The 16715-nt window shown below is 44.4% G+C and overlaps 1 protein-coding gene across 1 annotated transcript; it reads left to right on the top strand.

Annotated features, from left to right (window-relative positions):
• Positions 1 to 1351: 1351 nt before the first annotated feature.
• On the top strand, positions 1352 to 14824 carry LOC139554417 (ephrin-A1-like). The gene is made up of 5 exons (XM_071367175.1): positions 1352 to 1747; positions 11595 to 11890; positions 12517 to 12582; positions 12805 to 12879; positions 13095 to 14824. The coding sequence occupies exons 1-5, from the start codon at positions 1650 to 1652 to the stop codon at positions 13217 to 13219; spliced, it is 660 nt and encodes a 219-aa protein (XP_071223276.1). The 5' UTR covers positions 1352 to 1649; the 3' UTR covers positions 13220 to 14824.
• The last annotated feature ends 1891 nt before the right edge of the window (positions 14825 to 16715 follow it).

Below are 16715 nucleotides of genomic sequence, written 5' to 3'. Positions count from 1 at the left end.
AGGATGGCAGGCAGACTCAGGGACAGGCTGAGAGGTCAGGCGGGCGGGTACAGGGTCAGAACAAGCAGAGGTCAAAAACCAGGAGGACGAGGAAAGAGAGGCTGCGAAACTATAGGAGCTGACAGGAAACCGCTGGTTAGCTTGAACGAACACGACGAACTGGCAACAAACAGACAGAGAACACAGGTATAAATCCTACATTAGCTCAACCGTCCCGCAGGAGACCCACCAATCCTGATTTTTAAACCTCTTTAGGAACGAACCCTTTTTTAAAATTTTCGCCTAAAATGACATACCCAAATCTAACTGCCTGTGACTCGGGCCCTGAAGCAAGGATATGCATATTCTTGGTACCATTTGAAAGGAAACCCTTTGAAGTTTGTGGAAATGTGAAAGGAATGTAGGATAATTTAACACAATAGATCTGGTAAAAGATAATACAAAGAAAAAACCAACCATTCTTTTGTATTTTTTTTGTACCATCATCTTTGAAATGCAAGAGAAAGGCCATCATGTATTATTCCAGCCCAGCTGCAATTTAGATTTTGACCACTAGATGGCAGCAGTGTATGTGCAAACTTTTAGACTGATGCAATGAACCATTGCATTTCTGTTCAAAAATGTGTATCAAGACTGCCCAAATGTGCCTAATTGGTTTATTAATGTCTCACTTAAATGTAACCTGTCATTCTAAGTAATATGCGCTAATGGGATTGTTTGGATTTAATGTCTCACTTAAATGTAACCTGTCACTGTAGGTAATATGCGCTAATCGGATAGTTTGGATTTAATGTCTCGCTTAAATGTAACATGTCATTGTAAGTAATATACGCTAATCGGATAGCATGTCAAATACTGCAACAGTAAATGCTCCCCAGTTAAATGTTATGTCTATGGGCCTATGTCATGTTGGCAATGTCACCAGACCTACACAAAACCAATCACTGAAATTGAGGAATGAGAATCAAGAATAGAAGGTAATTTGCATCCCAATGGCACCCTATTCCCTAGATAGTGTACTACTTTTGGCCAGTGCACTTTATAGGACATGGGGTGCCATTTGCTACGCATTTAGCCTAAAGTTTGGGAAACCCTGTGTTAAATGACCACAATAGAGTGGTTGTGTTGGAAAGCTATTATACAATTTACTTCCCTCAGATTGGGTCGTTTGATTCTGCGAAAATCATGTCATCGATATTGACGTAGTCCCTACTGCGAATAAGTCTGGAAAAATAAATCGTCAATAGAATAGGCCCTAAAACTTATTTGAAATTCCCCTCTTCGACCTGTACCACAGAGGGCGTGCATCTCGCGTCTAACAAACAAGAGGTGGAAAAACTAGGCGCTTTGTCCTCCCATTGGTTCTCAATCCTAATGGGGCGTGATTAACGATAGTAGGCGTTCCACAAAACTAGAAATCACGCAAGTTGTTGTTCATTCACTGCGGGCTGAGCTTAATTGAAACAACCCTGTGTAATTTTTGCCGAGTGCTTCGTATTTGTCCTTTCTCTTTTTAAAGCTATTGCTTGCGTAAGTCAATTTCCTGAGTGAACAACCTACTCGTTAACGGACGCATAGACATTTTCCAAAGTTTCATTTGTCTGCTAGACTCACCGGCTTTTCTCTGCACGCATCCTCCTCACTCCACAATGGATTTGGTCTGGAGCCTGTGCTTCGTTGGGAGTCTGTGCGCTTGGTTTGCATCTGCAGAAAGGCACAGCGTATATTGGAATAGAACAAACGCCAAGTAAGTTCAACTGTTTGTGATCGCCTAGGTTTTTTTAGTCATTCTTTTTCATTACCGTTCATTTGTAACAGTTTAGCAAATCCGATTCGCAAGTGCAACGAAGTAATACGATGCAATCTATTGGCAGCTGTGCAACAAGGTAGTAACATCTATCTGCAGCTGTGATTGTTACTTTCATGATTTGCTGAAATGATTGTCGGCTAGCTAGCCTGTGCGCAACAATGCTACAGTAGCCTAACTGTTTATGTCTGTGCATATCGATGACTATGCAATAGCCTAAACCTGTTGGTGAACTGCATTAATGTGATTGTTCAGGGGTATTTTAAATGCGTTGTAGCCTACTTCCTCAACTGGTTTACATACCGATTCTACTGAATCTGATGGAGATGCATATATGCAGCTGGTCACTGTTGTTATTATAATACATGGCAGTTACAGTATCTTCTTGGTCACTGGCTTCACTACTGCCTGCTGGAAACTTTTCTACAATCTGTCCGTCTACCCGCTTGGAAGGAGTTGGTAGTTACACACAGTTATGCCATTAATCTGATGTATTGATAGGCTACCGTCTAAATTACACCACTTTCAAGCACTGCCTTTACACCAAGATTTGCGACTATTAGTTATTAAATGTAATATTTGTGATAATCAGTAATAATATTTCCTATTGAAATACCTGAACAAACTAACAGAGATGTAATTCCACATCCCTTCGTTATCAACAGATATCACTTTTTAAATGGATATGCCTATCGTTGACAAAGGCGTTATAACAGTCACCTAGAGACTTGACCGTGGTAGTACATTCTCGAGGAGAGCAGTGGAATATGTCCGTGTTGGTTTAAAGGTGTGAGTCCGTCAGTGTGGTGTAGAAATATCGGTTGCAAAATCCATTCTCTCTGATGGCGTTGATATCTCCATTTTCATTATGCCTGTCTCTGTCTGTCCACTAAATCACTGGATCTACGATGGGGCTGACGGGACAGTACAGGGAGACATATGAAGGCTCATATTTTAGGTGGCAAGATGAGGAATAATGGTGTAATGAGACAGAGGAGGTAACTTGAAGCCTGCCCAGTAGGTCATATTATGGGAGTGAGATGTATAGCTTGGGAAGGAGAGATTGAAGCCCAAATTGTTGGAGTTTGGAGACTACTCTGAATAGATGGAGGTCAATTCGAGTTATGGTTGATGGTGGTTGGGGTGAAAAGTTGGGAACGTGTTGGAGGGTAAGGTCGAAACACACACTTAGATAAAAACACACTGGCACAAACTCATTCAATCACACATACAAACAAAGCAAAGGCCCAATCAATCACAGCAAGACATACACCCTCACTTGTATGCAAACACGTCCTGTCTTGTAGACACACACACACAAATACATTCACATTCCTACAGTACTAAACTTAGTTTCTCCTCTTGCCGTGATCCATGGAGATTTCCCATAATGCAGTGCCACTGCAGTCATTGTTCTCAGAAACACATCCATGTCATAATCTCAGAGACAGTCCCAGATGTAAGCGTGTTACGTCAATGCAGGGACAACAATGATCGTCATTTCTGCAAATAAACGCTTAATCCCCACACTTGCTATTTTTACTGGATATCTGCACTAAATCTCTCCCTCTGGCAGCACTTAATCTCACATTCGCAGAAGTAAAGGAGAGTTCGGGAGAGAATGTTTTTTTCATTAATTCTCTTATTTTCTTGGTTTTCTCTCAATCTGTTTCCCGCCCTCCCAACTGCTGCTTCATGCGCTTCTGTTGTTGATTTGTTTGCCTCTATCAGTCCTTTTTTTGCATTGACGTCCTCCCTCTCTCCCTCAGTTTGTGTGGCCTATCAATCAGTAGTCTTGATTAGAACGCTATAGTTTAATCTAATTGACAACAGACTTATCATCTCGGTCAGTTAGGTGTCTGCTTCCCTATATGGAATAATCTGTGTGTGTCTTTTACAGATGCTCTACTATGCATTGGTGTGTGTATCGTGTGTGTGTGTGCCTTGGGGCATGTTGACTGCAAGGTCGCGGCTGCTAGTGAGCGAACTACCACTGTGTTTCAGTCCAACTAAGATCTGACAGTGCATTGGCTGGGTTGTTGTGTGTGTGTGCGCCTATACGTGTCAACCTGCAAGCTTGATCTGAGGTTAAGAAGGGCTTAGTCATTCACATTGGTTCCCAAAAGTTGCTCTATCAGTATGCTTTGCTCTCTGTGTGTCCGTATGTGTGTGTACGTGTCTGTGTGAAGGGTGTGTCCCATGCAGGAGGCAGTGTGTTAAAGCACCAGCTCCTAAATCACTGACTCACTGGCTCACACACACACACACACACACACACACGCATTAAACCAGACTTCCACGCTTACACACTGCTGCACTGCATTTCTGTGATTGATGTTAACATTGTCTCTAGTGCTCTATGGACTTAATAACCCCAAAGTTAAGCTATACTGTAGCCTACTCATTCAGCGTGCCCCTTCTCTGGGTAAACCCCCCCCCCCTGACAGAGCACGAGTAAACCTCCCTCTTCCTTCTCCCTGTACCTGTCTCTCCCTCTCTCCACCGCCTCCTTCCTCATTCCTGTTCAAGCTGATTCAGTGGCAGAAAGTTCGACGTGTTCAATGTTAACTCTTTCCTCACTCCCTCATGCTAGAGTGAACATTCTCTCTGTTTAGTATATTTTCCACTATTTACACCTCTTTTCCAACTTAATGGCTTTTTCTCATCACATATTTCCCACTTTATTTACACCTCTTTTCCAACTTAATGGCTTTTTCTCATCACATATTTCCAATGTAATCGCTTTTTTCTCGATGCACATTTAATCTTTTTGGGGGGTTTAATCTTCTTCATTAATGTTTTGCTTTTTTTTTTGCCCAAATGAGCTCTGGGATATTTTCATACTAATGACTTATCGCTCTATAGTGCATATCATCCAAATCATTATTTTTTTTTAATGGTGTATTTGCATTGAATTAATGATTGTTATGGTAAGTTTCACCCATATGAGTGATTTTTGCAAGCATTGTCCAGACAATTTGGCTGTTTTTGTAGTGCTTCCCATACAAATTGGGGGAATTCTCTTCACAGAGTGCCTCAGAACAGAATAGTAACTGGTGTGACTGATTGGGGGTCAGAGTGCACACGGTGATGAAGTGCCATTGCCTCTATCAGTCTGTCAGTCATTCTGTCACTGCGGTGGTCTCTGAATGCTGGCCGCCACTCAGGCCTCCCCTCTTCACACGGCTTTGCAACTGCCTCGGGGAGATTCATTCTTCCTCCTGTCTCTGGGTCCCCCTCTGCTCTCTCTCCACCTTTTATCTCAACTTTACATGCTACCTCTTTTCAGTCCATTTATTTCCTCAACTCCTACTCTCCTTCTCTAAAAGGGGGAAGGAGGAAAGAAGGCTAAGTGTGTACATTTTTTAAAATTGTTTTTGGCACCCATAGCCATTCGCCACTAGGCACTTTGCCCTCTTTCTCTCAGCTTTACCTCTCCGTCAAGCTTTCCCCTCCACTAACCGCCATGGGGTTTTCAACGAACTCGAGCAATTTCGCCCCCTCTTTCAGTTGTTCTCTCACTCTGTACGCTTTTCTCTGTGTTTTTTCATGGGGCAATGGAAGTGGTTAAACCAGTCTGAGAACTCTGCTCTGCCACTCTGAAAGGAGTGAAATTGAGAAAAACAAAGGTGTGTGTGTGTGTGTGGCGAGAGAGAAAAAGGGTTGGCTAGCCACATCTTCGGGTGACAGTAGGTGGTGTGCGAGATGAGGGATTTCTACATTGCTTAGACAATCTAAATTGTATCGCTCTTTTCTGCGAAAAAGGGCAGTTTTCCTCTTTTCTCTCGAATCCCATCTTTTTCCACCCCCTTTCTAGTCATTTCTGGGAATGTCTCTTCCATCCCCACTCATTCTCTGTTTCTCCATCTCCCCCAAGTCCCATAATCTTCTCCCTAATCTCTGTCTAGTAAATTGGAATCGGAGGAAAACACGCTGAGATTACAGACTACTGGTGATCTGCTGCGATCGACTCAATGGTCGTTGGGGTGTGTAGACAGTATTATAGTTGGTAATCATCAGTTAAGCAGACTTTACCTCGATGACCATAATGGCAGGTCAGCCGATTTTATTATATATTTCTTCTTTCTTCACTGTTGTCTGTCTGGGTGGGAGACAGAAGGTTCTAAATTGTATTGAGTACAGGAAGATGGTGAATCAGGCCAAAGGTTTTCACGGGGGTAGTATGTACATGTTTCTCTACGAGTGTGAGCTTCCTGGCCTAGTCTTTTCCCGGGAAATGGCATATCCTGCCTACACAATAAACAATACCTTTCTCACACACAGGCAACCACCGAACCCTGTACTAAGTACTTATGCTACACACTGAGGAGTTGATTACATTTTCTCAGGGTCATTTCAGAAATCAAGACAATTTGTCTCCTGCCATTGAGAGTAATTTGATGGATAGTGATCGGTTGTTTGATAAGGTGTGTGTCTTCTCTACCTCCTCAATGTTTTACAACCTTTCAACACCAAATACTGAGTATAACATATTTTCCTGATAAACAGATGTAGTAATATGATAAACATGGAACTGTGTGTGTTCAGACTTGTCCAGCTTCATAGTCATTGTCTTTGTGTGTATCCATGCATTTGTAATGAAGTGTGTAGGAGAATGTGTGTATGGATCTCCCATGGGGGCGATTATTGTCTCTGAAAACTGGGAATTATGTGTGTAATTTTGTGTAAATAAGGGTCATTGTGTGTCTGTCCTGTTGAAATGGTGAAATGGATGGACTTTGGTTAACTTGTTCCCACAGCGATTGCACGCATATTGTCACTCGTCTACAGTATGGGCCACTCTCTCGCTCACACACTGCTCCAGTTACTAGTGCCCCCTGGAGGTAAAGATGTGTAATGCTGACCTGTGCATTGAATAGAACATCTCAGCCAAACGTACTTGTACAGTCTCAATGCCACTGGCAGACAAACAATGGTCAATGCTCACATACTATTATACTCTCGGTGGAATTCATTACGCTACGAGGCTCAACTGAGCGAGGATTGGGGACATAAAGATAAAAAAAACAAAAAAAAAACAAGGTTTATCTTACGGAAATCGATTTTCCTAGCACAGATATTTGCCTCTTGATAAATGTAATTTCAGTGGTGACCTTTTTGGTCAGGCTCTTGCAGAAGTACAAATGACTCTGGGGACTGTGTTAGACAGTTGGAAAGAGCACACCTATTCATCTAACTCCCGCGGTTGTCCAAGATAAGGCGATTATGTTGCTGGTGGACTCTGGGGTTACTTTGTGTTGGAGGGAAGGAGTTAAAATCTTTGGCCAGGGGTGCTGTCAGAATGAACAATGGACAAAGGTAAAATGACAGAGAAAGGAGAGATTGATGACAGAAGTCAACACAACCCAAGAATGAACCTGCGCCTCTGAATATTGTGTTAAGAGGGAGGGGCTAAGAGTTGGGCCATTCTTGTTTCTATTAACTGTGCTAGCCTCTATAAACGTTGGGACACAAACTCGTAAGGTTGGCATTCCAACAAGGCCGGCTCTGATTGGTTCGGCGAGTACTAGGAGCAGGGGAGGGGTTGGAATGAAATAGGGACCTATTGGGATTATTGAGTGATGAAAGACAGACAGGGAGAGGGTGGGGAGACCTGACAGAGATGGATGGAGAGATGAAATGTAGCTGTGTAGAAAAACGTGAACCAGCAATACACCACAGCCGGACTTGTATTTCAGAGTGGCTCTCAATCTCTTAACTGTTTTCCAGAGGATAACTGTTTTCCAGAGGATACATTCAGAAAGAAATGCCTCCCCTTTCACCCATGTCTTTCATCTCTCTTTTTTTAACACCTCATTTTCCCTCCATGGTCTTATGCGCACACACACAGTAATACCCCCTCTCTGTTTTGGAACAATGGACCCAAGGCCCCACCCCGCTCTTTCCCTCACTCCTGTCCCCCCTCTCTGGGCCTCGGTGTCGGCTCTAAGCCCTTGTATTAGGCAGAGTCTGGTGCCGCTCAATGGACCCGAGCTCAGCCGCTGCTCCACCCAATAATCCGGGCTTGGACGAGCCGATTAGGCGGACTCCGGCATTCCGATCCACTCATCCGATGGCTCTAGACTAACATGGGTCTCACTCTATCAGGATGAGTAGTAGGGTTCTGATGGTGATTGTTCTGGGGTGTCACAGTGGTCAGGTGTTGTGAGCTTGTCAGCTGGTGGAACCTCATGTGCTTTTAAATGGACTAAAACGGAACCTCAAAGCAGGTGATTCTCCACACAACATCCATCTCTGGGCTTTTAAATGCACGGGAGCAGCACGTCACTTGCTGACTGTGTGTGTACAAGACCCTCTGGTGCTGACTGCGATTGCCCAACCTTTGATCCTGAGCGAGCCCTCCTCCCCTCAGAGGTCCCACATTCCACAGGGCGGTAGAGTGCAGAGATGAAAGAGGAGGGGGTGGAGGTGAAGAAGAAAGTAAAAGACTGGCCAGAGAGATTAAAGTGGAGAGATTAGGTTCCTGCCCCTGAATAGGCTCTAATACATCAATAATTCACTCTGGAGGAGAGGAAGAGGCTCGAACAGTCTGGAATGTAATTTTCACTAGACACAACACACAGACAGAAACCGACGCAGAACCACGACATCCATGGCTGGCTGTCTGCTATCGATGTCGTTCATTATCCACCCTTATCACACACACACACACAGAGATTCCTCAGCAGACCCAATACACACACAAACATAGTTGCATTATCTGTCATAGTGCCACAAGTCATCCATAAGCAGAGAATGTCACCCCCCTCCCTGTAGTAATTTTCTGCTCAGGTGCTAAACATTGATGTCGTTAAAACTGAGCATCCCAGCAACAACTGGGAGTATTGATCAGCTCTGTAACCATAGTGAGAGACAATTCAGGCACCATTTTCAATATGGACACTGAAAGGAAGAGTGAAGCTGTTTTAGTTTGCCAGAGTAATGGTGACAATGTTTTACATTGTTCACTTTTCACTCAGGCATTATTTGAAGTGCCTTTAATCAGTCCGGATGCTGAGGACCCTTTAATGCCAAGGCGTAGAAGACAAAAGCCCCCCGGGGATAATTAAACTATTTACAATTAATAAAAGGGCCCCTCGGGGGTGTGCATTCATCCCCCTGTTCATTTTGGTTCGTGATATATTCCATCAGATGAGGGTGTGAAATGGTACCACTGTATGAAACGGTGGCATTGATGAAGCAACCGCAACACTCGCGCACAAAGTTTAACACAGATCAAAGCCATTCGCAGCTAGAGGCCCCTGTCCCTCTTATTCTGATGGCTCCCCCTTCCCCTCACTCTCAGCCCGAGGGGGCAGGGTGGGGCGAGGGGAAGCATAATTACTCCCCTCCAGGGTGACTTTAATACCCCTTTTTGTGTTTTAATTGCACCCCCCTTTTGATGAACACATGGGATGGGTGGGGGGGGGGAGTCAGCGTGTGCGTGCTTAGCGTGTGTGCGTCCTCGGTCGTGTGGTCACTGTTTGAGGAGGATACTAGGTCAAGCACAGCATACAAACATGTTTGCTCAATAGTATTATTGATTTAGCTGGAATTGTGAGTGACCACTCTACAGCAGAACTTGTAAACAGTGTGTGGCGGCCAGACAGATAAGCACTAAACTGTCCTAGAGCGCAGTCAGTGGAATAATAATCACTGTGTTTGCTTAATATGCTACTATTATGCAGCTAGATGGTAGTAAATGGCTTCCATTTAGAATACGGAGAGAAACAGTTGCTCTTTTGACCGGCCCAACACTACTCTTGTCACAGTGCCGTTAATCTGGCCATCTGCATTGAGAGAAAGCAGTGAAGCGGGGAGGCAGAGAGGGTTGTGCTGGAGGGGAGGGTCAGTGGGCACTAAGGGGGCTTGGAGTTTGTAGCCACAGCGTCTGTCCTTTTTAACCAGGGGGTCCACCGGCAACAAGCAACGACATCAGCCAATGCAATGAGCGACGGGGCCTCTCTGTGCTCATGCACTTTGATCGTTACTCACACATATGGACATTGTCACACCAGCACCCCCCCCCCCCCCGGAACACATCCCAAATGTCACTTGTTGCATTCATTGCTTTCGTGGGGTGAAGCTGGAATTCTCAACCCAAAAAACAAATCACATTGGAGCCATTTTGGCTCGAGGGTGAGTTTTCATTGGCAGATGTGCATTTACCAACCCCAGGGAGCAACCAGAGCTGCGTGGTGTAAAATGGGGTGGATATAACACACCACACACTAGCTGGCTTTGTGAAAGTACCCCAAGTGCAGAGTTGCACATGTATTCATTGCAAAAGCAACAACGTTCTATCTAAGACGCACATTCGGGAGCGAAAATATTTTAACCCGGGTGAGTTCTACTCCACTTCTCCGTTACTCTGAGGAACCCTGGTGATGCAGACAGTTTCAGGCAGGAGGAGATGGTAATGGATAAGCACATCTTGGGTAACTGAACACTTGGTGGGGGGGGTCGCTAGAGCTAGCTACTGCTCCCTCCAGGTTGGTGTGTGGTGATGGATGGGGATGAATGCATATCTCTGTAATAAAGAATGACGGTAAAGAAAGAGGAGGAGGGTGGGAGGGCTGCGCTTCTTACTGGGGTGGAACTATGGGACCTCCTTACACGACACAAACCAGGTCCAGGAGAGATACTTGTGTGGTGTAAAGAGACGTCTCCAACACTACCTCCGGAGGTAGTGCGGGACACATCTACACCACATACTCCCCTCCCGAGTGGAACAGTGTAAAAGACGAGGGTTTTCCCGCACCACACGTCCCCTAAATAATTACCCACATTGTTTTCGTCTGTTAGCCAAATGGAAAATAAAAGGCTTTTTAAAATATCCGTACATTTGTGAATCATTACATTTAATCAAGTTTGCAACACTGTGCAATATGGTTTAGATCAGAAGCTCCTGTATAGTTTGAATTGCTACCCTTATTTTGTTTGCCTATATACTATGGCATTTACATTATGCTAATAGCTGCACTCACACACGAAGCATGAATCACATCCAAAGCTAGTAGGGCGGAAAAGTTGCAAATCCTATGTTGAAGAAAGATAGATCTCACTAGACATATTTTACAAATGTAAATCCACCCTAGGACTGCTGTTGTAAAAAGCTAGGGAGGGAGGGAGGAGAGGCATGCAGACAGTCTGACTGCTTCCCGAGGGGGAGTGTGGCAGGAGACAGAAACAGACATGGACCAGAAACAGACATGGACCAGACCTGTGTGTCTGTCCATCCGTCTGTCCTTAATGAAAAGGGGAAATGTTCAGGAGAGACCTGGCCTCCTCATATTCCTGCCTCTCACTCTTTCGGGCGACGGTGTGTTTGTGATTAGGCATTCTGCAACCCTTCTCTGTGACGGCCTGGTGTGTAGCTCTGGCTGCAGTTTAGTGTCGATACTCATCTCCCGGCCTGGTGTCCTGACTGAATGCTAATAATTGTCTGTAAACATCGCTGGGTTCCCGGGGGAGCCGGGATCAATGTGCACTCAGGATTAGCTCCCAGCACAGCCCAGCGCTTCTGCTGCTGCTGTCCACAATCATCTATATTTATGCACACATCCACCCAGCTCACTTCCCCACTTAGTGTTTTCTCCCTGCCTGCTGCTCATGCCTCTCCATCTCCTCCATGATTTCCCCTGTTGAATCCGGGGCACACGTCACCGGTCGATACATAATCACGAGTTTGGTAGTTGTGTTGTAAGCCGTCGCCGTACTTATCAATCCCGATGCCACTTGTGACTCGACTAACTTCCCTCTGTCCCCCGTTGCTCTTCGTCCTCAGGTTCCTATGGGACGACTATGCGGTGGAGGTGCGGCTGAACGACTACCTGGACATCGTGTGCCCCCACTACCCGCTGGGCGAGGTGGCATCGCAGGATGCTGAGCGCTACGTGCTCTACATGGTGGAGCGGGAGGACTACGACGCTTGCAAGCCTCAGTCCTACGACCAGATGCGCTGGGAGTGCGGCCACCCCTTCGCACCCCACGCCGCCGAGAAGTTCTCCGAGAAGTTCCAGCGTTTCACCCCCTTCACCCTGGGCAAGGAGTTCCGCCAGGGAGAGAACTACTACTATATCTGTAAGTATCTAGCTAGCAGGTAGTCCACCATTTTATTTATCCATGTGAATAAATTCTTTCTAGAGAATTTTGTAAGAGAACTTAAAGGGACAAAGTCAACGTTTGTTAGATTTTTTATCAGACCCCAAAAGTAGTCTAATGTCAAAATGAGAGTGGGGTGAAATGTCACTTAAATCAGGAAAAATGTGATGGAAAAAGCACTGCAGATGATATAGAAGTGTATACTGTAAAGTTTGACCTTATGACCCTTGGCAAAGCATCCAGGCAAACAAGTAGTCATCTTGAAGGCTTATGTTACCATTCAGTGAATGTTGGCGTGCTGTGTTGTTGGCATACTATGTTGTGCATTAGTGCGCACATGCTAGCTAGCAGATAGCCGGTGGCCAGTCACCCAGAGAGAGGCGATGCCGTGACCCTGAGTGTGTTGTAATTAGATGAGCGACGGGACACACTCCGCCTGCTCACAGATTGCTGCAGGCCGCGTGTGTGTCCATGCGTGTATATTCATGTCTGTCTGTGTGTGTGTGTGTGTGTGTGTGTGTGGAGGTGGATTAAGGCCACATGGGAGGATAAGTGCATTAGTTTGTCTGTAATTAACGCTTGTCTTTGTTCCTTCCCCTCTCCAGCCAAACCTCTGCACCACCACGGACAGGAGTGCCTCAGGCTCAGGGTAGACGTCGTAGCTGCTGATGGTAAGTTTCGCTGCCCTAGTGGTTGGGTGGAGAAGTGCACTGTATAGGCTTTTGTCTGCGTCCCATAGTGAACTCCTTTTAACCAGGCCCTGGTCAAGTGCACTATATAGGGAATAGAGTGCCATTTGGAATGTAGCCTTTGTTTGATAATGATGATGATGATGATTTTAGCTCCAGGCTGCAGTAAGGCAGAGGGGATTGATTGTTATTTTTCTCATCCAGGATCTCAAGAGGCCAGGGTTGCAACTGGAAGAGCTGGGGGTGGAGCACACAACGTCTCCAACAGACTGCCTGCAGGTATGTTAATGACCAAACCATGGACCAGTTTTACTCTGTATGGGCCAGTCGTACTTGACCCTAGGACTGAACGTTTGGGAGGGATGATACTTAAAACTATATTTCAGTGGCGATTCTTCATTGATCATGCTTTTCAATCCAGGACTAGGATTAACCTGTGTCTGGGAATCCGGGTGAACATGGACTAATGTATGTTCTATATTTTCTCCATATAGATGACCCAGTGGTAATCCTGCCAGATGTCCAGAAAAGCGTGCGGACAAATTCAGCGGTTTCGACAGCGTCCTTCTCCATCCTCTCATTGATGGTGCCAGTCTTATTATTACTGTCATTACAGTGAGACTCTGAAAGAACTACAGATCCTATAGACTTGGAGGGACTACAATGAAGTTGGTCTGTGGGGAACCACAGACACAAGACAGTTCTCAAAGCCCAAGTGCTGGTCACTGGGAGAGGGCCATTTTTAATGTTGTAAATACAGATGGACACATTCACTAAGTGTGCTGAGTAAGACTTTGGTTGGAGTTTTGTGAGGAGGAGTTTTGTGAGGAGGCATTAAACTATCTCCTTTCTTAAGATGTCAGTATTTCCTGGACAGATTTTGTTCTCTTTAATGTTAGTATTTTTTTTTTTTACACTCCTCCAAAAAACATATTTCATTTTGGTAAAGTGAGGAAGAAAAAAATGAAGAGGAACATAAACTGGAATGGATGAAGAGCAATCACTGAAGACGAAGCTAACGGACTTTCCTATAATGGACAACTGTTTGTATTTAATATGGATTTGTATTAGAAAAAACAGCATTTAGTGCATCGTCTTCTCTAACCTTTTGAGCCAAAGAATACAGCGATCATCTCTTCGGTATCTAACTATTCTACTCCAACCTTGACTATTGTGTACTGTTAATTGTATTGGTATTGAGCGGCACTAAATGTCCAAGTGATTATTTCTCTATGTAGCATCGACGAAAGCAGGGAATGTGTTAGCTACCTATCAATGTTCCTGTGCAGACTCGACCATGTGCTTTCCACAGCACTAACCACACAGCACAACAACACACATGCAACACACTATTCCGTTGTCCAGTCTGACTGAGGCACAGACTGACTGACACCGCAATGCAGACTCATAAAGGGGAGACTACATGGAACGGTGTTGTGTACATTTTGTGAAAAATAAAACATGTATAACAGTTTGCTGCTGAAAGATGAACCTAATATTGTAAGTTTATCAAATGCTATGTTTACTAATGGTGAGCTCTCTCCGAGAAAGGAGTGGGAGAATGAGTGTTTCGGTGAGAAAGTGTGCGAGGGAGAGAGAGAGGTCAAACAAAATGTTGAATCTGCCAAAAGCAAACGTATGTTGTGTGTAGCAGCGGAAGGCGTACCTTCTCTGTTTTTGTCGGATAATGCACTCGTACTGTTTTAGACTAGATCACCCAGACTGATCTATACTAAGCACAACACTCGCCAGAGTGTTTCACTATGTAACACTGTTTGTTGCATCTAACCTCTACTTCAATCACTAAAAAGTCAAGTAAAAAAAAAAAAAGGAAGACATTTTGTTCAGACAGTTCTGATTTGATTGGACATAATTTACAATTTGGTTGTACTTTAATGCAGTTCAGCATTTTACAATAAAGGAAGGATCTTGGGAAATACTACTCCGGTGAGATTATAGGATTACACCCATTGAAATCACAAGACACGGCACCGATCTTAGCTTCCAAGCTCAACTAGACTTCACGGGATGGTTTGAACGTCAGACACAACGGTATATGACTAACATTGAGTCGATCCTTTTTGTTCTTAGAAAACGTGTTACTTTATTTTGTACATGTGGTAGTAAAGTGTATTATATGTGTATATATAGAATATTATATAAAGAACCCATTTGATAAATGTGACATTTCCATGTGAAATAAAATATATTTTTGAAAATGAGATCAACATCCTTCCAATGGTTTCTCTTCCCTTTCTCTGACTATCATTTTCCAAATGTTTACCATTTTTCCATGCCCTCTTAAAAATGATCTGATTTCCATTATATTGCAGTTCAACAACAAAAAATCAGTTGATGGCTGTAATAATGGTCACTCATATCAATATTGAGTTAATAAATGGACGTTCATGACAGTTTTTCCCAGGTCAAAGTCTTGGCTCATGACAGGAAAGGATTACAATGGAGACAGAGCTGTGTAAGTCATCATTCCCAATAGGCTTGGCCTTTTTGGCAAGGAGGTCTAAAACTACAGGTGTGATCCTACTCTTGTCTTTATATCTAACGTTTTGTGGACCTCCGCCCATATCTCCCCCTCTCTGCTATCCCATAGTAGTCCTCTCCTCTGTATTTCCATCCATTGTTCTCCTCCCTCTCTCTCTTCCCAGAAGAGCTTTACGGCCGTGACAGTAAAAGCAGCTGTGACACCAAAGTGTGGTGGTGCCACAGCCACTCCCCTGTGTTTTCAAAGTGATTGTCATAAATTAGGCCCGGCAGACGGCTGACCCTTCAGAGAGCCTCAACATAATGGGAGCCTGTTGAGAATTGCTCCTCTGTTGACTCCTGACTCGCTCGTCCACTGCTTTGACATAAGTAAGTGTGAAGAGCAATGAGGAACAAGTGTAAAATCTTTATCACCTGTACTGAATGTAAGGGCAGTCTAGACACTGAATTAGAAAAATCTTATTCAATTGTGTTTTTAGGCCGTAAACATCAAGTGCTAGTGCTGTTAGACATGTAGCCATATATGACACAACCATTTCCTGATACTATGAGCCAATCTCATAGGTCAGGACAAGTAAAGCATGTTATATCAGGAGTCATAGACATAGTTGAACTGACTAAGAGCTGCATGAACAACATAGAAGCAGGACTGATGTCAGAGACACAGTGAGTGGCCCATAATTTGGAGGACAATAGAGTGGGTTTGGCACAGCCAGCACGTCTAGCCCTGAGTTTTTGGACCGAATCAACCAAGCAATCAGCAGGACACAGCATGGGTCGTGGCCAGCAGACGTTAACCCAATAACGGAGTAGGTAGGATACAGGAGTCAGGAGTTTCCAGAGCCGAGGGGGAGGTTATCTAAAGTTATGGTAGTCATGTGTGAGTCCCAAATGGTACCCTATTCCCTTTTTTAGTGCAGTACTTTGGACAAGAGCCTTATGAGCCCTGGTCAAATGTAGTGCACTATATAGGGAATATGGTGCCATTTGGGACACCACCATGTTGTATTATCTGTAACCTGCCTGGGCGGCACTGTGGTTGTGGAAAGCTAGCTAGCATCTCATTACTAGTGTGTGCAGCCAGTGGCTTATTGGAACCGGAACCGTGGGAACACAATAGGCTGACAATTTTGTTACATTACAGACTTATTCTAAAATGTAAAAAAAAGAATTATGGCAAAGCAAAAACAGGTTTTTAGAAATGTTTGCAAATGTTAAAAAAATTATAATGAAATATCACATTTGCATAGTAAGTATTCAGACACTTTACTGAGTACTTTGTTGAAGCAACTATGGCAGCCTCGAGTCTTCTTGGGTATGACACTACAAGCTTGGCACATGTATATTTTGGGAGTTTTTCCCATTCCTCTCTGCAGATCCTATTAAGCGCTGTCAGGTTGAATGGGGAGCATTGCTGCACAGCTATTTTCAGGTCTCTCCAGAGATGTTCAATCATGTTCAAATCCGGTCTCTGGCTGAGCCCCTCAAGGACATTCAGAGATGTTCGATCGGGTTCAAGTCCGGGCTCTCGCTGGGCCACTCAAGGACACTCAGAGACTTCTCCTGACTTCTCCTGCGTTGTCTTGGCTGTGTACTTAGGGTCGTTGTCCTGT

The sequence above is a fragment of the Salvelinus alpinus genome, chromosome 26 (genome assembly GCF_045679555.1).
Source record: "Salvelinus alpinus chromosome 26, SLU_Salpinus.1, whole genome shotgun sequence".
In the NCBI taxonomy this organism is placed as follows: domain Eukaryota; kingdom Metazoa; phylum Chordata; class Actinopteri; order Salmoniformes; family Salmonidae; genus Salvelinus; species Salvelinus alpinus.
The sequence above is the reverse complement of the archived record's forward strand: the minus strand, read 5'-3'. Positions and strand labels throughout refer to the sequence as shown.

Bases quoted from the DNA above. Each gene is read 5' to 3' on its own strand.
- LOC139554417 (XM_071367175.1), top strand. From the start codon at position 1,650: ATGGATTTGGTCTGGAGCCTGTGCTTCGTTGGGAGTCTGTGCGCTTGG. The intron at 1,748-11,594 runs GTAAGTTCAACT...CTTCGTCCTCAG, and splicing joins TGGAATAGAACAAACGCCAA to GTTCCTATGGGACGACTATG. The intron at 12,583-12,804 runs GTAAGTTTCGCT...TTTCTCATCCAG, and splicing joins AGACGTCGTAGCTGCTGATG to GATCTCAAGAGGCCAGGGTT.